The sequence below is a fragment of the Anas platyrhynchos genome, chromosome 2, assembly GCF_047663525.1.
Source record: "Anas platyrhynchos isolate ZD024472 breed Pekin duck chromosome 2, IASCAAS_PekinDuck_T2T, whole genome shotgun sequence".
In the NCBI taxonomy this organism is placed as follows: domain Eukaryota; kingdom Metazoa; phylum Chordata; class Aves; order Anseriformes; family Anatidae; genus Anas; species Anas platyrhynchos.
Window position 1 is genome coordinate 130,687,804 of NC_092588.1, and position 22,120 is coordinate 130,709,923.

A 22,120-nucleotide genomic window follows, 5' to 3' on the forward strand; every position below is an offset into this window, starting at 1 on the left:
TTTTATAAAAAAATTACACATCAACCAAGGGAAAAAAACAAAAAAAAAACTACACCTTTCACTAAACTGCTCCTAGGAAGCTAGTAAGATTTCTGCCTGGAATTGCCTCTCACCATCAATCGAAGCAACAACAGATGTCATTACACACTCACCCTGAGGAGAAGACCTCCCACCAGCCTGAACAGTGATTGAGAATAAGATGGGAACGCCATAATGTACTGACAACCACACAAAAGGATGTTTTATGTTAACAAATGGTTCTGGCATTTTGAGAATTTGTTTGGCTTCACCATGTAATTTGTCAAAAGCATTTTCTGGTATCAAGGTTTAAACCTGATCTGTAATGCATTCAGGATGCTGCAAAATAGCAAAATCCATCACTTGCTCATGGCACTTTTGATGCATAAATTGTGGCCTACATTTTTATCCAGTTTCTGTTGTCTCGGGAACTTCAAATGCAAATCATAATTTTATTCATAGCCCTACACTTAGCTTCCTAAAAGCAGGGCATTAGGCTTTGGCAGCTTATCATACAGTATTTGCAGCTTTACATATCTGCCTGTAATAATTTGAATATAAAGCCTTGACTACTAACGATAACAACATTCTAACATCAATTTTCTGCTCTGTGAAACAGGCCACGGATAACAAGCTCACCAAAAACAAAACAAAACAAAATCTAGATCAGTATGGAAAGTCTGCCTTCTGTCTTGCTGGGCCTGTGAGATTGGCTGTGAATGAAACGAGGAAAGCCCCAGCCCATGTCAGCCGATGTCTTCAAAGTTTTAGGACACCTCAAAGAACAGTGATGGCACACTAGAGAAACTGGGAAGGTGAATTACAGTAATTGTTTGAATGCTGCTAGCTCTTTGTTGCCATTACTGCTGCTGAACATTGAAAATTAAGCTGTTCAGCAACCCGCCTGCCTACAGCATAATTAAAAATAGAGTAAGTAGTTACCCCTGCATCTGTTTTTCCATTTATACCAATTCTTTCTACCTCTTTTTTCAAATCTTACTTCTTTGTTACATCTTCTTCAAACATCAGTTAGTATCAGAACTGGCATCCACATCCTGCAGAGACTTGCAGACATCCTTGAGTTTACAGATGTAAGGTTTTCCTTCATTTTTGGAACATAAAACTAGGCAGACACTGAAGTCATTGTAGCAGATTCCAGTCTGCAAGCTTTATGAATTAAAGCTGCATGTGCATGCATGTACTGCATGCTTCTATGTTGTATGTTATGAATGGAAATAAATCAGTAACTAATGCTAACAGAAACCTCAGGCACAAAAAATATTTATCTGCTAAAATTCACAAAACCCCCAGCTTTTTGTTCTGTAAGTACTCACTTCAGCAGCCACGCTTTTGCAGTACCACCATGCAGTTTGGTCCCCAGGCCATGACAGACCAGCCTACAAGCAGCAGCAGGGTAAAAGGGGAGTATGGCAACTATCCTGCAGAGCTTCAGCCAACTTAATCAAGCTTGTAGGCAGCAGCAGGCAACTGGCAGCCAGCAACCCTGCTGGAAAACCAGTGCTCCCTGGAGAAGCAGAGCAGCTGGAGGAAGCAGCAGCAATACCCTGCTCGGCAGAGTGAGCAATGGAAGCCATAGCAAGGTGTTTCATCCCTCAGCCCATGAGATAAAAAGCAGAAAAAGCTACTCAGGATACTGAACTGCTGTCCTAGTGCCGAATTCACTGGCTGAATTCACAATCTCAGCATTTCCAGTCCCATACAGCTCAGTAGATGAGGTATGCCAGGGGAACACCTCTGGTATGACACCCAGACTCCTGCATAAGTTCCTGTATCTCCTCAAATTTTGTGTGAGGGAGACAAAGTGTTCAACAAAGGGGCTGTGATTTTCTTCTCATAAAAATCAGATAGCCATAACTGAGTACTGCAGAATTTAAATCCCTCTTGTGATTTTACCAATCCCTTAATTTTTAATTTTTTTTTTTTACAGTTAAAGCCCTGTAGTATCAAAGCCATAGGCATTTATGTAAGCAAAAGGCCTGTCCCTAACTAGCTGCCTTGCAGTAAATATAATAATTATATTTACATATTTCTTCAACGCTACACACTTGGTGGTGGTGGAAATACTAAACTGATCCTGAAATACATGCAGCAGCTTCTACTGTACTGCTCTTCTTCCCCCTTGCCCAGATTTGATGCTATATAGCCTGAATAGATGTGCAGCAATCTGTACATGCAGATTCTGTGAAAAAAAATACTAGTTTTGCTTAAACAAAGTTTACTTCCTTCCTGCACTACAGAACTTTAATTCAAGAAAATTCAAAGGCAACACTGAGCATAGGTGCCTTGAGAGCTACTCCACACAGGAGTTGAGGTGACACAGACCTGGAGACCAAAGACAGTGCAAAATAAATAAATAAATACAAAATAATAAATAAGATAAAATAGCTCTTTGAAAAGTGCATTTTTCTTGGGTAGATGTTGGATTCCACAAACACACATCTCTGATCTTTTTGTTTAGCAAAGAAAATCTTCTCCATGAAAACCCCTTTGCTAGCAAGTTCATGGAAATAACTGCCAGCAACTTCACATAGAAATAACTGCTAACAACTCTTTCCTTTGGCCTTTTCTTAATTATATTCATTTAATAACTGAAAATTATAGCATTTCTTCCTCAATGGGTTTCTTGATATTTTAGCACACAAAAGAAAAAAGCCGTTACAAAATCCATTAGTGTTCTAACATGTAATTATACGATTATAATTGACTAACATGGTAATCCTGCAAGTGCTATAGCTGATGAAGAAAAAAGCATAACAAATGTGGTTTGCTCACCTACAAGAATGCATATAAAACAAAGTATAATTAAATTTCAAGTGCTTCCAGCAATTACTAATGATTTTAGAAATTCACTAAAGTACCTTGTATAGAGTATGTTCTAGCGTAAGAAATTATTTTTTCAACCTTCTATTATTAGAACTGTTCATAAAGGATTTAGTTCATGCCATGCAGTACAATTCACCTGAACATTTTTTAAAGTAAATTCCTAACGTAGGCACTGAAATTTGCATTCAGAGACCTGATTAGAAGCCTGACTTTCAGGTATACTTGCCACCTGCAGCTGCTATTCAGTTCCCTGTCATTTAACTACCTGCCTTCAGACAGCCAAGAGTGAAAACTGCAGCTTGAAGAACATTACTGGTAACTCTAAACACTGCCGAAGAGACTCCCCCTTGCCAGATCCTGACAGTCTCAGGCAAACCCCCAGCTGATTTTCCATTTAGGCCTGAGGAAAACATTGGGCCAAGTGCTCAGCTGGTGCAGATCAGCTAAACTGTACTGAAGTCAATTTAGATGAGGATTCAACCCACACAGTTTGTCTGAGTGGAGGTTGCATAACCAAGTGCTTACAATACAAATTTTCATCAAAAAGCAAACCTGCCCTTAAAGAAGGAGAAATACTCAATAATTTAAATGAAAATAGGATGTCTGGATGGCAGGCATTTTGGCAGCTGCAGGGCAAGGGGTTTGTACTTTGTACCCATATTCATAACCCTCATAAATTTAACAGTGTAATGATTAAACTTTCATTCCTTGAATGGTAGGAGCTGCTGGGAAAGGTGAATGAGCTTGTGCATCTTTTTTTTGGACTATTTTCATATCCTACAAACTCTGAGGAACTGTTTAAAATGAAGACCCAACTTCTGTTCTTGCAAGCGTGTGCATGTACCCAAACCACTCAGTGAAGTGTATTCATCTTTCTGAGGTGCAAATTTGACCCATAGTTTCATATCAAGCTGAGAAAGTTGTCTCTGGGTCTGAATAGCACTACTGTTGCTATTGTCTGTCCACCAGCTTTCTTAAATCTTTATATTGTCATTACAATTTAGTTAACTTCTCTGTGTGCATCTGACTGCTTAACTGAGGGAGAAGTACATGTCTCATTGTCATCCCCCTTCTATAAAAGCATTCACTTTCCTTTGTTTACCTGATTGTTCAATATTGCCTCTGCCCTCTTACTGAAATTCATTTCCAGTACTTATTGCACAAAATTCCCTGGAGTCTTGCCCCCCCCCCCCTTTTTTATTTTTTACAACTTCCTCAATTTAGATAGTAAAAGATATTACTTTGGCTTACATATTCCCGGAGACATCCATAACTTGGCCTAAGAGAACCTCATTAAGATTATTTTTATATTTGATATTTTCTTGCTAGCGAACAGGTCAGGCTGTACCACAGTTACGTGTAATTTGTGGTATATGGCGTTTGAGTAAAACCAAGTACAAGCTAAGTGATTAAACTGTTTGATGCCTTGCACGTGCCCAGGGGTTGTATTCCACAGTTCCCTCTCCTCCTCCTCTTGTGCCACTCATCCACCCTCCCACTGTTCCTCCACACCTCTGTATACAAAACAAATAAGCTTCACCCTATAATACAACCAAAAGCAAGGGAACAAGAAGAAATGCAAATGTTTGGAGATTTGTTACAGCAATTTTTGCTTGAAGAGATGTGATGGCAGAGCCTATTTTTGCTGGCTCTTGGGAGAGGTGCAGATACCCTACTAGCAGGGCACACACTACTGTTGTGCCTTGTGCAATGATCCATGTGACTGCAGGTACCTGCCGAGCTTGTTCAGAGAAGCATGCCCTTGCACTGTCCAACCCATTTATAGTAGTCACAAGTCACAGCAAGCCTCAGTTTTATCAGCTACCTCACTGTGCTTCTGTGCTGCCATCGGGAAATATCTCTGTTTTGTAGCAAATAACCTTTAAGGACTTGAATTTAACAAGAAAGGAGTGATCCTGCTCTTATGCCACTGTCCACCTTACCTAGAGACCTATCTGGATAATTCAAGGCTTAGTGGAGCTTGTCATTATGCAGATTTTCGCATAAGTTGGGTCTCTAGAGGAGTAGCCTCTGAAACTTGCATTTGTTTTAAGCACATTGTGCTCTTGAGCCTTGACGCACCTGACAGCGTTAGCACTGTGTAGTGCTGCTGGTCTCTTTCCAGTCACTGGGGTGGAAAGGTGTGACTGGTTGTAATATGATTAAACCATGCCCATACCCTCCAGGTGTAGTATTTATTCACACCACAGCCAAAAACAATCATCTCTAAATACAATGGCATTCACAGCTTCTCAGAATTAGACAGTTCATCAGAGCTTTAAAAAAAAAAAAAAAAAAAAAAAAAAAAAAGGAGGGAGGAGAATGGCTGCATTATCAGAAAGGACAGAGAGTTTCCCTCTGTTGCTCAGTATTTCAACTAGCTAAATGTTTACATAGGTATTGTATGAAAAGTGAGACTACACTCATTTGTTGGAAGGCCACTAGAACTCTAACAAAGCAGGCACAGGACAACTGCAAATGATAAGAAAACAAGTCATGGCCTTTTTTTGTTGTTGTTTAAAGGCAGAAGAGTGGTTTCAAAGTTGTCTACTAAAATGATCCTTCAGCTTCTTGTGGTTTGAGACCTCAGCAGTCAAGTTTCTCAAATTTCACTGTTTCAGTGATACCATCAAAGACATTTACAAAAGTCAAATAAAAGACAAAAGTCTCAGCAGTAAAAACTGCAACAATTGCATGTGCTGCAGTTTTATGGGAATCCTTTGTAAGGAAAAACAAAACAGTACAAAGGATCAGACTGTTTGGACTACATAGGAAACAAGAATCATCCTGAAAATTAGATGAACACTTACTTCATGATTAAATGGAAGGGGCAGATACAGGCTCAATACATAGTTTAGTTAAAACTCAGCTTTCATCAGCAACTCAGCTTTCATCAGCTCTTACACCCTGTAGGCGGCCCTGCTCAGCCATATCCAGGGTGTCACAGGTGTCTGAAATACTTAACATCTATCATGGGAGATCGGTCTATGTAGCTAGAACAGTGCTGCCAATCTAAAAGTCTCTTAGGGTGTGTAATATTTCAAATTACACTAATACATTAAGCCTTTATCTTCCTCTCCGACTTCATCTTAGCATACTAGATTAAACTATTGATGTGCGATGCATGGAGGACTGGGTGCTTTGTATCTTTCTTTTGGGTAACTCAGAACTCAGTTCTGTTTTGTGCATTATTGCAAGCAGCTTCAACTTGCTGGCTAAAAAACTTCCTCAGTTTTGTCCTCTCTTCAGAATTAGGAGATTCTAACCACAATTATAAAATTGTCTGTCCCAAGCATGGCTACCTGTTACTGTGGCTGGGCTCAGTTATCTCAGTGATGTGTTGGATACGCACACAATGTCATGAAATCCCTGCTTAGCGGGGAAGGCAGGCAGAAGGCCAAGTGTTGTTAGCATCAAACCCCACCCTGAGGAGGTTTCTGACAGGGCTAGAAACTGACCCTAAAAGATTTGGTTCTAGATTAGATTTTAAAATGTATATTTAGTTTTCCTTTTGGTTTAAAGAAAAAAAAAAAAAGCTGAGTTAGCAATAACTCTAATGTGACCATTTTACAGGAAAAAAAATCTAACTCATGATTGCCAAGACCTATTTTTGGATTGGTCCCACAAAGGTGAAGAAATTTCTGTAGCACAGTTTGAACATTCAGGCCTAAGATTCAGCAGAATGGGTAACTATTCAGCTGTTTACATGTTAAAATCAGAGCAGCATTGGCATCTTATGAACTTTACTATGGGCAGCTGCAAGTGTGGAGAGCAGTCACAGTTACTGAGCAGGAGCACCAGCAATTTGTCCAGGGTGGTCACTATTTATTAAATATTCAAGGCAGCCATCTTATACAGCAATTCCGATTTAAACCTGCCAGTCAGTACCTCATCTACAATGCAAACACAGAGGGGAAACCAGGTGGATTAAGTATCTTTGTGCTTGTGAAGAAAGTTTCTGCCTTGTCAGTGGAAGAATTTTAGTTATTCTTGCAGCATCTTACGAGGCCTTCTATACACCCACAGCAGGTCTGAGGTTTCCAGACACGCTAGATCTTCTGAGAGAGAGCAGAGGATGGTCACAGCATGTTCCCAAATGGCCCGTGGTCACAACAGCAGATGAAAAAAGGGGTTGCCACTGTCAAAACTATTCATGAACCCAGCTTTCAGCCACTCTCCTTTCCTAGAGTGAGCAAGCTGTATCGTGCTGACCTGCCACAACAGTTCATCCTGCAGCATGCTCCAGACAACTTTCCCATCAGCAAATTGTAGAAACAGGGCAGCCTGATCCCATGTCCTTGCTAAAAGAGGCTAGTTGGGAGCAGGCAACTGCCCTTGTCAGAACAGTTCACTTCACCCACTCTCCCCATTGGGAAAACAAGTTGTCCACAAACCATGAGCCCACCACTGCCTCTGTTAATCCTATGGCAGGAGAGTTATCTGGCATGGTTTATTAAAACGTCCCGCCTCAGTACTGGGATAAAACACAGTAGTCTTGCTTTACTGGTTGAGAGTTGCTTCCCTGCACTTGTGGAGTAGGGATTAAAAAAAATAAATAAATAAAATCAGTCAGCTCTTTACATTGATACTTGTGGTGGGTATGTTAGCCCCTGACTGGTGAACACTTGGCTAGCAGAGCTGCACAAGCATGCCAAGCCACCATGTTTGAAGGCAACGGGCTTCAAACTCACAGGAGGGGAAAATCATTCCTGACATTTATCAGAGGAGGTAACATCAGGAAATCTCATTCTGATGTCAGCTATCCACTAGATGAAAAAATGAATAAATTACACGGTACTCTCTCCTAGAAAAGAAGAAATCACACTTTTTCCTGGGAAAAAAAGGAATGGAAAAAATCAATCAGGGACAGGAATAGCAGCTTCCCTTCACTTGCCCATAACTGCATGATATTGAGGGAAGAAGCAAGCATTATGCTAATTTCAGAGCAGTCAGCCCAGGCAAACGCTGCAGCAAGTTAGAGACAATTGTGTGAGAACAACAAATCAAAGTGAAGAACACCATGAACTAGATAGACTGTGAGTAAAAATAAGGCATAATAGATTTTATATATTTGTTAGGCTAACTACCATCCTGTCTCATTAACAGCACACTTCAGAGCTTGCAGTGACTGGGACAGCCACAGGCAAGCTGCAGATGCTGTTCTGTGGGCAGCACTAGGCAGTAACCCTGGCTGCTGACATGCTCGCTTGAACCTATTGCCATGGAATTACCCACTCTTCCCTCTATATTCACAACCCCAAAGGAAAAGGTGAAGTACATCCATCCTTCATACCCTGCTGGTCACATGTGAAAAGATTTATTTCCTGATATAGTAACAATGAGGTACAGGATCAACATGCAGCCTTGGCATTTTTCGTGTTCTTACTCACGTGTCAAGGCCGCTACAAAACAAGTTACACACAGCTGGCAAGCAGACCCTGGCTGCTCATATCCTTGAAGGAGCGGAGGCAGCCAGCCTCCTGACAGCCAGCCCTTCAACAGCCCTTGCTGTTGAATGCCATTAACTAGATTGTCTTTGCTGTAGCTGCACCTAAGTCTGACTTTGCATCTGCAGCTGCATGTTAGTCAGATAAGAGGTGCGAAGTGCAGCTGTTCTCATCAGTGCTCCCAACTCAGCATCAGCTTATCAGAAGTTCAGTGTAGAGCCTTGTGCAGTAACCCCAAGGAGGGGTGGCTGCAGGAGGATGCTGCCAGGGGACTGAACCACCATGTTCCTGTAGTATCACCCATTACCTGCCACTCAGTTGTGGTAGGCTGCAACTTGCTCATGCATTTCAGATAAGGAGCAGGAGTTAGGCATTGTCAACTTGTGTTCTTTTCCTTAGTGGTACTAATATAAAATATATGACACAGAGTCTATGAGAAAAGCCTGTAAAAGGAAGTAAAGAGCCAGATAGAGGATTGGACTGCTTTTTTTTCCCCTTAAAAAAAAAAAAGAAAAAAAAAGAAGAAAAAAAAAGGTGCATGGTGTACCATCTCCCCTACTTCCAAGCACAGTCACATCTGTACTCAAATCCACAGGCAAAAAGACTTTGCAAGCTAATGGATAGATCATCCAAAGGCATCACAGCTAGCATGGCCAAGGGCTGAAGGCTCAGCACCTGGCATGCTTTGCTGCATAGACAATTACTAGTTACACTCCATGAGACAAAACTGAATATAAGCACCATCAAAAACAATGGTATGTCTGCATGCATGTTAACTTCCTGAAGTTAATCTGAAGCACAAAATAATATTCCAATTGCACATTTTTCATTTTATGGAAGGACTGCTTTATGTCTCTATTGCCTTCTTTCTTTTTAGAGAAAGAGTGGAAAAATCTTAATTTAGCACACAAATGCCAAATAAGACATTTATTAGGATGTAGACTGCAAGAACTCGCAGCACCTGTTTTTTTTTTCAAGACCTGAAAATTCCATAGATTGCTTTTTCGTTTTGTTTCACCCACTCTGCTTTCATCATATATTTAAAAAACAGAATTCAGATTTCATGACCGAGTTGATCAAACTTTTTAAAAATGAGTAGGCTCACTATGCTTACTAGAGACTAGGTACATTAGAGCTTGTAACTGAAGCGGTGATGCAAAGTATCTTCCTACACTTTTTTGACATTCAGGACATCTGTTTAGTAATATGCAACCTTGATGCTGCTCATTTTTCATGAGCAGACAGTGTGGTTCTGGTATGAGCTCTGCTCTTAATTCGGTCACCCTGTGCCTAATTCAAAAAAGAAAATATTTAGTTCTCAAATGAGTATTTTCAGATAATTATCTCAGACTCTACTGCCCAATATCTTAATACTGCTTAGATAAGGATAGAAAAGAAGCATAAACCAGCCTACCATAAGTTAATTCTGTGATCCTGAACTACTTGAAGCACTCAAGTTTTGAGCCCAATCCTGTTTAACTCCTGAAGTGTAACATTTTTTTTACTCACAGCTTTATCAATAACGGCATACTCCTGTTACAATACCTGTATGAGCTCATTTGGTTCATTTCCTTCTTCCACTGTAATTAATGTAGATCTTCCATTTCGTTCATTGTCCCGAATGCCAAGGGCAACCTGAGCAGCCTTCAGACGCTCATATTTATTGCATGATGAGCCAAACCATTGATAGATTTCCTAAAATAATTGAAAACATACACATTAACAATAAGAGTCAACATTGAACAACATTATAAATTCAATATTTTATTAATAGTTATTCGACTGAAGCTAAACCTCCAGAACATCAGTGAAGCTACATTTTTCGGCAGATTCAACAATAAGGAAGATGACAATGAGATGTAGAGAATTAACTAGAGAGGTCAGGCAGATATTGCCTTATCTTACTATGTATGCTGCAATTCATGGAGATTACTCATTCAGAAAGGTTAAAAGTTCAGTTTCAGTTGTATACATTAACCTTTTGTAGGTTTTTTGGTAACTGGCCATGCAATCTCAAACAAGTATTCTCATCTACAAAATGAGTATTTACTGACCACACAGGATATTGTGAGACTTAAATTGTCACTGCAAATTATAAAGACCTTTAGTTCTCAGACAATAAATTCAAATTTTCCTTTCTTAGCATCTCTTAAAGGTCCCACTGCTCAGCAAGTCCTGGCTACCCCCTATTCCATGTGCTCTCCACGTTTGCCTTCAGTAAGAAAGTGACTAAACTGAGCTGTCAAAACCTACCAGCTTTATGCATCAAATCAGTCAGAGTAAGGAGAAAGGTCTTTAAAAATATACAGCAGTAGATTTCAGATTTTTTGATTTGCAGATGTTATTTTGCAAATTTATTTATTTATTTTTGGATTCCACACCACTACAAGAAAAAATACAATAAATTTAACTTTATTGACAGTTCAGTTATCTTAGTTAATTTCAGACCCCATAATAACTTGCTTGTTGACTACAGATTCAAAGCTACTGCAAAAGAAATATTCCTCAAACTTTTCTCAGAATTCCCTTTGCATAAGATTTTACTAAGTCTTCCATGTTAGACAATAAAATATATGCAATTTCATTTTCAGTATATGGTTGTTTCAGTTTCCATGATTGGGCTGTGTATAACTCCTAAACTAAGAAATATTCTCACAAAATAGCATGGCCTAAGTGTTTCTGTCCCTAGGCCAAAATAAATATGAAATTTTGTTAGGTTTTTATTTAGGTTTCTTTATCAAGAAACCTTGTATGGTAAATGAGACTTAGGTTTTCTCCTGCAGCATAAAAAAATTGTCATCAACAAGCAGTGTCTGAAAACATCTTTGATCAGGAGTTCACATACCATTAAAGCTCCATCTTTCTTGGTTGTTTAAAAAATGATTAAAAGAAGCTAGAGAAACAAGAAAGTATTTTCAGCATTTGAGAATAAAGACAATGTTCTTTAGTAACAAGCTAAAAAGCTGAACTTCAGGTACTGAGCATGAAATTTAATAGAAGTGAGTAGCCTGAAGTCATAAAAGTATCCCAGAGTGCATAATATTTTACTATATTTACCAGGAGTACTAAATAAATATATAAAGTACCCGGTGCTACAAGCCTTCAGGAGCTTAGATTTAGTTATCCTTCAATTCTAAACTAAAACAATTTTCTCAATTATTTTTAAGTATCTTATTTTGAAGCCTCATGATAGAAGTTCAGGTGGATATTTACAAGATTGTCTTCCTGAGAGTTTACTCACTTCAATCTCTAAGCAAAATGGATTTTAACATTTAATCTCAGAAAAAAAAAAAAAGTTTAAGAGCTAGAGTCACTTCTTGGTAAGGCTAATATTTAGATTTACCTAAATATATATCCAGACTCAGCTAGCTAACCATATCCAACATGCTACTGAGGCTGTGGTTTATATTTTATTATTATTATTCATGTATTTATTTAGATCTATGTATACATAAGAACTAAATAAGGGCTATAATGTAGTATTTACCTTTAGTTTCACTGGTTTCACAATGTCTTAGCTGTACTATAAATTCACTATTTTTAGCTTTGTTTTGCAAGCCTTATTTGGAATTGGCAGGCTGACAAAAATTGTTTCCAATAAAACGAAAATAGACTTCAAGTATTCACTCATCTCAAAAGAAAAAAAAAAAGAACTTCATTCATCAGTAATTCCTGTGCCAAGCCCGGTTTATTTGCAGAAGGTTGCACCAGCAGTATTTTTTTTTTTTTAATCCATTTAACAGAGTTTAAGAGAGATGCTGTGGAAGAAAGCTATTCTGCTACCCAGTATTGACGGCAGTTGATATCAATATTCTACTGGATCACAGCTGGCCAGTCAGAAGATCAGAGTGAGAAAGTGTTACTATGGCTAATCACAGTAACCGCCCCAGAGCTGCTGAGAGAGATCATGAATGCAAGATGAGTTTGTCTCACACAGCAGTCATAGCGAGATCTTCTGGTCTGTGCATTTTGGTGACACATGGTTGGGTTTCCTCATACTACACAGTAGCACTGTGGAGTCAAGAGCTTTTATACCTGATAGCTGCTGGGCTGCAGAGAGACCTTGAGCAAATAATATGAAATTTACACAGCATATTAAATGACCCAACACTTAGTTTCTATACAGAAACATGCTGCAGGATAATTATGTATGGCTCATAGTACTTTGGCAGTGTTACCTGTATGGAGCATTATTGTGAAAGTGTATGTCCTGCCTTCCTGCTCCAGCTCCAAATGGCACATAGAGCAAGAGGAGGAAAAACATTTTTTTTATATCACTTTTGAAATAAACAATTTTCCCTTCTAACACAGACACCTCTGTATTCAACTGGCAGCCTGCTCAGTTTGGAGGCAAGTGAAAACACTGTCCCTGTGTCTTTTCTGTGAATCTTAGCAAGGATGAAGAAAGCAAAAGCCAGGAAGATTACATCCATGAAAAGTTTTCATTCTGGCTACAAACACGTCCTGAACATACATATTTTAATCCTGTATCTTTGTTCAAATTCCTATGTCCACACTGTATTGCTGATTTGCATTCTCCTACAGGAAGATACATTACAAAGCTAAGTAAATTAAATAGGTTTCAAAACTAATTTCAAGGAAATTTGTTGTGAAACTTCAATTTTGGTAGAAAAAAAGTCTAAAATGAGATGTCCAAAATAGTGCCACAAATTCTAAAGTGTTAAAATAAGAAAATTAAGATTTAAGGAAAGATTAAGTCAAGTATCACATGTCAGTGTGTCTCCATTCTTTGTTGGCAAGCCCTGATGTGTCCTAAACTCATCCATTTTTGCCCACATCTACACTAGAACATGCCTCTAGCATGTAATTGCACATCAGTTAAAATAAATAAAAATACCACTCTTAGGAGTCAGCTAGATCTATACTGTGGATACTTGTTGGCATCCACAGTATAGATCTATCCACTTGTTGTATACTTGTTAGATACTTGTTGTATACTTGTTAGATACTTGTTGGGGTATTTAATGTCAGGATGATGTTTCTGTTTTTTTGAACTACATTGTCTCTATACTAAGGTATAGAGACACAGATACAAAGAAGGGATTAGTGCAAATGAACGAACACACTCAGCTGAAGTTTTGTTGTGTTTTTTGGTTGGTTGGTTGTTTTTTTTAATGTTGCTTTTTTGATGTGGAACACTAGGAACATTATCTTTACACCCACAACTCATAAAAAAGGGCTAAAAACAAGAAAAATTTCGTGAAGTTTTGCCTTAATTCCTCTCTTCTCTTAGGTTTAGCTGCTTATATTTGTAGATAGAATCAGATCAAAGCCTGGGCAATTAACCACAAAGCTACTGAAGTGTTTTCAGTGTGTTGGAAGAAAGTCTGACAAAGTTTGTGAAGAACAGTAGGTCAGGAGGAGAGGAGCAGTGGTGCAGGAGTGCCCAAATGAGGTGGCGCTCTATTGAAAGTGGGTGAAAATATTGCTACATTGAGTGAGCCTAAGATACCACTTCTAGAGAGGCAGAAGACAAAACAAAACAAAAAACCACAAAGCTTGAGCACACATGAATATTGGCAAAGCTTTTCTGTGTATCTTATCATGCTCCTATGTTTGTATCAGCTTAATTGGCTAGCACTCATCTGAGACTCCATTCATTCTTCATGTCATTAATAAACAGCTGTTTTGATAACAAAAGAGTTCATTAAAGTTGAAAAATTCTTTCTATTGACACCTTTCCTTTTAATCCATTAAGTAACTAGACTAACAAAATGAGAACATGTAAATAGACTTGTAAAGCCAAATTTTTAAATGAATAGCACAGAACAGAAATGCTTCTAATTCCTTCAGTTCTCCTTAAAATTAAAACATATGCACATTACCCCAGAGTCTGTTCAAACAATTTGAACAATTTTTTGGAAACTTTAAATGGAGAGCCCTGAAACAGGAGTGTGAAACTCTTTTTAGCCAAAAACATGTGCTAGACTAAGCAAACAAAGTTCAAGTGATGGGAAAAATAACGGAGCGGTTAAACTTAGAAGCGACTACAACACAGCACCTTTTTCACTGACTTTTTCAGGAATGGACATATATGAAAAAGAGTGTTTGGATTGAACCAGTTTAATGTAGGTTTCCGTGACAGTTTTCTCAATTTATAAATATTGAAATTTATTTTTTTCATTTTTTTTTTCCTGTCTTGGCTTTTGAATTTGAGATACAAGCAGGGAAAAAAATAACCATTTCAAGTCTACATCAAATCTGCCTTTCATTTGTTGAAGCTGCAATATAGTGAACCACTGAAAGTTATGGCGTTCTGATAATCCAAAACAAATTCTGAATTCTTTCAGTCAAAATGCTGCTGAGGCCACCATGAGCCCAGCCCTAGTATAATTACAATAGTGTCTTTGTAATCAGTCTAGAGTCTCCCACTTGATTCAGCTGGAACAAATCGTCAGGATAAAAATAAGTCAGATGTACCACAGGCATACACCTACTACATTCATTTTTCCTCTCACACTTGTTTTACTAGCTTGTTCCAGAAATATTTGTTGCCACACCATAGTGCGTTAAAGGGTACATAACAGGAGTATATTCATTCTGAGTACCAGCAGCTCAAGCAGCAGGGGATCTGGATTTTCTGCATCATCTGGAAGTAAACTAACCTAATTGAATCCTTGGTATTAGAAGTTGTCTGAGCCTTAATGATGGTCTCTGTTTGAGCCACTTTTCTGCATACAAGTGGGTGTGGAAAGGGAAGAAAGGTTTCCAGTCCCTAGAAAGGAAAGGAAACTACAAACTCTGAACACTAACTGAAGAAATAAAAAGGCTTAGTATTCATATTTCTCCATCTGATGACTTTGGGACTATAACTTAACTTCTAGAATGCTGGAGGTTAAAATTACTGAAACTAAAAATAATTGCTTCACAGATTTATAGAAAAACATGGCATGCCTGCTTACTAAGCTACACTGTGTGTAGTTACAACCATATTTTTAACATTTAAATAAGCCTGTTTAATTTAGTTCTTCAAGCTCTGCTACTTGTTTAGCAATTCCCTGCCCCCTTGAGCAAAATTCTAACTCTCAGCTTGGTGAAACTGAGAAAGAAGTTAGTTGTAGGAGAAACAGAACACAAAAAGGACATGACTAGTTGGACATGACAGTGCCAAGGAAAGCAACTAGGAAGAGAAACTTACAGTGATGAACTCCCACATGCAAGTCATTTATTCCCAAACAGTGACTGTTATAAAGCAATAAGTATGCTGACTAAACTGCTTTCTTTAAAGGAAAAACCACCTAGAAGAGATAGTGCAGGCAAGAGGAGATTACAGAAGAAAACTAGAACAGTTCGTAAATTTGCAATGTGATACTGAATCATACCCCATTGTCATAACCCTCAAACAAGTACATCCTCTTGATTTTTACATTTAGAAAGAAGAAGTTAATTTTCTTCTTGTAAATATTTTAATCTATAGCACGTTAATAGTTTTTATGAAAAGCAATTGCTGTACAAAAGAGGTCTGTACATTATTATTAATGTTTCTTCAGGTGTCTCTATGGAAGATGAGATGGCTCTTACACTTGGTATACCTATGATGTCAGGAGGTCAAGTAGAAGCATACTAGAACATAACAAAGTAGAACATAACATACTAGAACATAACAAAGTAGAACATAATAAATTTATTCATTCTCATGCTTTTGTTTTTGACATAATAGTTCTCACTTTTAATTCACAGAGCCCTTGAAAGGTCTCACACACTGTTGTACCCTACAGCAATCAAAGTACTTTAAGCACCCTTCAAGCTCTTGAATTTCAAAACAGCAATCTCCTGGCTGTTATGAATCGGTTTATAAGCACCGCCATACTAATGGGAAGGATGGACTGAATGCAGTTTACACTTAACATTAGGTATAGTTATTGCCTAGCCTTCTGCGTTCTTCCTTTGGGAAAGAAATTAGATCAGGCCCAATCTCAGAACTGCTTGGTACTTTTCACCTGACCAGCACCCTTATTTTAAGAGTGCTCTTTTTTTTCACCCCCCCCCCCCCCCCCCCCCCCAAGAAGCTAAGAGGCATGCAGCCCTCTTCCTGCTCTCTGTAGTCACTTGGCCTGTAGTAAGCCTTCTCAGCAACTGCCGTGTAATTGTCTTGCCTGTCCTAAAGGCACAGGAGCTGAACCTTCCCAGGTTCATAGCCACAGTACACGAAGCCATTACCTTCCTTCCTGTCAAAGACAGCATTTTCTCTGCCATCTGAAGCTGTTTTCTGCTTCAGCCTCAGAAGTTCAAAGTAGGCAAGATAAGACCACGGCAGGATAATTTTAAATGTTAGAAGTGGGGTAGTAGTAGTAGTAAGCAACATATCTAGGCATGAGGTAACCAGCAGAAACTGAACTGTGAGTATGTGAAACCATCTACAAATGCACAGATGCTTTCAACTTAAGGAATTATCACCAGGAGGGAAGACTTAGCAGCCAATAATAGTTTTATTTGTGATTATTACCTTTCTTAATATTCCATTACCTCTTCAAACACAAGGTCTAACATACTCCAGTAATTGAGCTCAATGGGAAAAGAAATGACTTTTTATTATATAAGTGGCTTGATGAAATGCAACAGGAAATGGACTGCATGACTAGTTTTGCAGTGCCATGGAGACCATCTTTCTTGTTAGCTAAGAGATTAAGAAAAGTACATCTTGCAAGTTCATCTTATTTGACACACTACAGTACTTTGATGGTAAGAGCACTGACAATAAGCTCATTACTTTAAGCAATTACTGTCCATTATTCTCACAGTGATTCAGCAGTGCCCTGAGAAATCCCAAGACTCAAGAGCAACCATATTAAAGATTCATTTTATTTCCATTAAGTAATCTACTTGTTCCATTTTTTTTAAAAGGACCCCTACGTTTGATTAAGAGCTCCTTTAAAGACTCTCCCACTTACAATGGACCTCTAGTAATGGAAAATTTCAATCTGAAATACAGTTATGTCAGCTTGAAATATAATTCTGAGAAAAATACACTGTCGTGGTGGAAATCTGGAGCAAGTTTCATACCACACCTATTTCTTTACATGCACTTCAGCTCTACTTTCACACTTTCATCTTAAAGTATCAGACATTGCCATTTCCTCTCAAGTTCTGCTTTACAAATAACCTATAATGAAATTACTGCAAATGGGTGCCAAAACATCTTTTTCTTAACTTGTTTATACATCCAAGAAAGCCTATCACCCTTACACCACTGGCATTACAAGACCAAGAACTGTTATCAGTCACGTGCTTTAACGGACTCCCAATAATCTGGTAAAGATCTATATGTTGTTCACATCTAATCTTGCTTCCTACAAAGGGGCTGCACTGCAGCTTAACCTCTGTCTAATCAGTCAGGAAATCCAAAACCAGTGGTGTTACACCAAAAAAGGAAAAAGGCTCACAATGTACATTCAGCATTAAAAACCCAGAATCTAAAGCCTTATTACACTTATATTGATAGTGACAGTGCTCTCCTCTCAGCAGGTCTCATCAACCTATACATCTAACACCTCTACATACCCATGGTGCACTTCAGTGTCATCGCCATGTCTGCAGTGGGACTTCAGTAATTACTTCGGGTGAACTGGGTTAACTCCAGCACAGTGAGGGCCTGGAGAAGTCGAACTGGAGCATACCTACTTCCACATGATGTCTGTAGGAGGGTAACTCCAAACCAGAAAACTCAAGCCCTGTGATAGCCTGACTGCAAAAGCAGCATTTTCTGTTGACAGCTAATTCCAACTTTCCCATCTCCCACAGATTAATTCTGAAACATAGTAGATAATCTGTGTCTGTCTCTTCTTCACATCCTTACTACAGTGAAACATTTAGAGGTTACTGATCACTTGGCTCCATCAGGTGCTCAAACCACACCATCATAGGAGGGATGGAATAGTGTTAGGAAAATACTGGTTGCTGTGCTATCTGAAGGCTAAGCATGATGAATCAATATGGCCACCAGATACCAATATCTTCAGTTGTCACATCAGAGGATGCTTTGCAGAAAAAGCAGAAATTACAACATGAGTTTAGAAGAGCTCTCTTTTCAGTAAGCTTAGGAACTCTTATCAAACCTTGCTGAAGTAGCTGACCACTTCCGTGTGAAGCAATAAAACCAAGATCAACTGCAGTTGCTACCCTGCAGATAAACTCTCTCATAGAATCATTAACATTAGAAATGAAAGATGTTCTTGGAGGTCTTTTCCTATATTTTATACATGTCAGTATATCAGGCATGAGAATAATTTCAATTCGATAACTGGTGTCTAAAGAGTGTGGACTACATACCAGACTCTACTTTTAGTATCAAAAAGTTAGCATGAATTTGAAGGAAACAGTACTAAACTGTTTGCTTCAGATGACTGAGAGTAATGTTCTCTTACCTGTCCATACTTTCCTGCACTGAGCCTAATTGCTTTCAGCAAAAAGCCTCACAGTATGGGGCTACCTATCAATACTGTCTTGCTTCTTAAGATCATTATTCCAGGTAGAAGTGATATCTTGAAATACTGAAGTAGTTTTACAACACATTTTATGACAAGTTACTATGATAACATATCTTGCAGCTGTTTCTTTAAGGTGAATTAAAAAATAAACATTTCATCATGTTTTAATTTAAGGGAAAAGTCCAAGCTGCATTCTGTTCTGAACCCTAGCATTGATCCCATTGATAGATAGTGCCAAAGTCAGAAAGGACTTACTGTGAACAGCTTAAGGTTAAAAAAATAAAAATAAAAAAATAATGAAAAACCACCTCAGTGCCTTGAGTGGGAAACAACTGTTTCATGAATGATAGTCTGTGCTTGCTTCAGAAATCATTTAGGGAAGTTTTGAACTTTTAAAGTGTTGTACCAGTAAAACTGATTTCCTAAAGCAGAGCTTTTTTGGTCAGTTTGGGTGAACGACAAATCAGTTGTGCATTTCAGGGTATTATTCAGACTTTTGAAAGGATGCTGCATCTCCTACTTTCCAGTATGCATTGCTTTAGGAATGACTTACAGTTCCAAGGTCGATAATGAAACAATCTCCTTTGTTGAAGCTGGTCCAAGCCAGGGGGACTTCTGTGGCTCTTACAACTCTCCGGCCCTTGACATGCAGAAGCCTCCGGGCACTCAGATCATTAGTAACAACATGATTAAATCCAGAAGCGACACCACCTGCCTGAACAGAAAACAAAGCAGCAAGCTTTACTTCAGCTTGATTTCTGGAAACTTACCATTTTGCTGATAAGCTAGAAAGGAAGAAGTTTATGCAGTGAGAGGGAAGCCAGAATTATATACTGTATTAATAGTGCTGACCACAGACCAGACAGACATGGGGAACATCTCTGCATCTGAACTCTCAGGTCTGTGCCCTTATCTGCAGGAGGGGCTATCACCCTTTTTCAAAGGTGTTTCATATGAATGGGGAAAGGGAAAGCACCTCCTCCTACATCATTCAGAAGATGTGGTAATCCTAAACCACCTTTTTAGGACAAAAGTCAGTACGTTATCAAATAAGGACTGCAGAGGAATATGCAGTCCTGTACAGATTTTCCCAGCTTAAATCTCAGCTGTCTGTGACAGTGACAAAAACGGTCAGTAAATTATTTTAAAATATAATATTTTCATGAAAAGCATGAGATTTTGCCAGCTACCTTAAAGGAAAAAAAAAACAAAAAACAAAAAAACAAACGTTTAGTAGGACTAGAAAAGCTTTATGTGCAACATAATCATCATTTTTAGGCAAAAATGAGGTTTTGGTGTTTCCCACTGTTCGTGTTTTTAAGCACTTAAGGACACTGGGTTCTGCATTTGAACTAAGTGCATATGACTTACGAAGTGCAAATGAACTAACTGCAGTATGGAAATTGCTTCTGCAAGATAGACCATCTGCTAAACTGAGTCCCTGCTGTGAGCTCCCTTAGTCACAAGAATATGAAACTTCATGATAGTTTGACTGTGGGGCATGGATAGCATGTCTGAGAAACGTTTGCAGTATCAGAAGGGGCACTGAAACAAACCAGTGCTCTCTGTTAAATACTGTGACACCTACAGCTTTGGATAGGCAGTTCACATGTGAAACCAATAAGCATTAATAATTTTTACACTTTCAGTAACAAATACAAAGCAGAAGATTTGATTTTACTGGGGTGAGAGGTGGATGATGTTACATATATTTTTAGAATACATTTTGACAGGTGGCTCTTTACCTTGTATTTAATTCCTCGTTTGAAATAGCTCACAAACTCAGTAGACTCATATCCTTGAATTTCTCTGCACTGCACAGGCTTTCCTCCTAAATAATCATCCAGTTGAACAGTGAAGATAGCTGCAGCTGTGCTTTCATCTTGGGTACATTCTTTCCCTGAAATGAAATATGATAAAGATGAAATATGTCCAAAAAAATCAATATAACTTTGAATTCTGTGACAATCAAGCACTGCCTTCAGCAAGTACATCAAGGCACTACATCATAACCTTGCTCACCAAACATGACCACCCATACCATTTCTTAAAACTTCAACCGTCTTTATAAGAAAAGAAGGTGAAAAATAGCTAAGTCCATTTACTCTCCATCTCTGAGTAATAGCATATTTTAATTAAGTGAATTTAGCATAACAAGTATCTGTGGTAAATTTTGGACTTTTGCACTTTGGAAGTGCAAAGACCAAGCAAGGTCACATCAAAGAATTGATTAGATAGAAAATGATGAAGTTTATACTAGAAACAACTTGCCAAACCATAAAGTAACTCCTGAGAGCAGTCCAATTAATATAAAATGCAAGCAAAGGCATTTTGCTTAGATATCTTTTGTAAGATCACCTGGTACAGATAGGAGAGAGAAAAACAGCTTTGCGTTACAGGTACTCACTTCACCAGGTCACAGTTTTTAATTATTAGCCTCTTCCCAGAGCTGTGGCAAAATAGCTGCCTTACCTACCGTGATGGTGGCCTAATTACACTACAAAGCACTGTGTGTATTAGAATGAAACTTCCAGCATGGGCCAATACATTTTGATGAACATTTTCAGCAGTTTTGATCATTTCAAGAAGATGGCTGGTAGGATCTAGTCTCAAGAAATGGGCTTTTCTTGAGAACTTTTGAAGAGTAGGATTTTTTATGGAGTTTTTATTTTTCTTTTGAGTATGGCAATGAAGAAGCTGCTATATGAGCATCAGTTCTCAGTACTAGGAAAGGGTAAAACATGGGGAGGGGACAGGGCTACCCAAGGGGAATCACTGACATAGCTAGCCCACCTTTGCAAGTGCCACAAGACAACTCCTCTTCACCCAACACCTCTGCTTCTCCCAGGAAGAGTGTGGCCACCTACAGTACAGCTTTCAGTGACACAAATGCAATGGAAGTCTCAGTATGAAAGCCGCAAGGATGAAGTATGGAAAGGATGCCAAAGAATAAGAGACATAGGGAAGAGAAGAGCATGAAGCCAGCCCAAAGAAGGTCAAAAAATTACTGAAAGCAGGATATAACACAAGAACTAAAAAAATTCTCCATCACTTAGCAGTAGCATGTTGCTACATAACAAGTTCTGTCAGACCAGGGTGCCTCAAGGTTGGTGGTAAAGTGTTTTTTTTTTGTTTGGTTGTTTTTTTATATATTTATTCATGTCCATTAGGACTAGATCCCTATATCCTTCAGATTTATTGCTTGCAATTACACAACAGAGTTCAGGGTTCGAGAAAAATGGTTTGGGAACAATGTTAGAGATAAGAATCATTACCAGGCTCAATCTCAGTTGCTGTGCAATAAAACAGTCAATGAAAACCTGTTTTAAAAAAAATTATCTACTGAGCATCAATCCACACGTG

The 22,120-nt window shown here is 38.5% G+C and overlaps 1 protein-coding gene across 3 annotated transcripts in view; it reads right to left on the reverse strand.

Annotated features, from left to right (window-relative positions):
- The window catches only part of SCIN (scinderin), a 48,688-nt gene that overhangs the window by 21,412 nt on the left and 5,156 nt on the right, over window positions 1-22,120 (reverse strand). For 2 of the 3 annotated variants that reach the window (XM_038174984.2, XM_027450870.3), the window contains exons 2-4: window positions 20,503-20,657; window positions 19,311-19,472; window positions 9,855-10,004 (exon numbers count right to left, since the gene is read on the reverse strand). Coding sequence is in view for 1 of the 3 variants with exons in the window: in XM_027450870.3 (XP_027306671.2) it covers window positions 9,855-10,004; window positions 19,311-19,472; window positions 20,503-20,657 (467 nt within the window). In the remaining 2 variants the exon portion in view is untranslated. Of the gene's footprint in view, window positions 1-3,127; window positions 3,150-9,854; window positions 10,005-19,310; window positions 19,473-20,502; window positions 20,658-22,120 lie in introns of those variants that run through there. The other variant, XM_072033611.1, reaches the window with a different exon arrangement.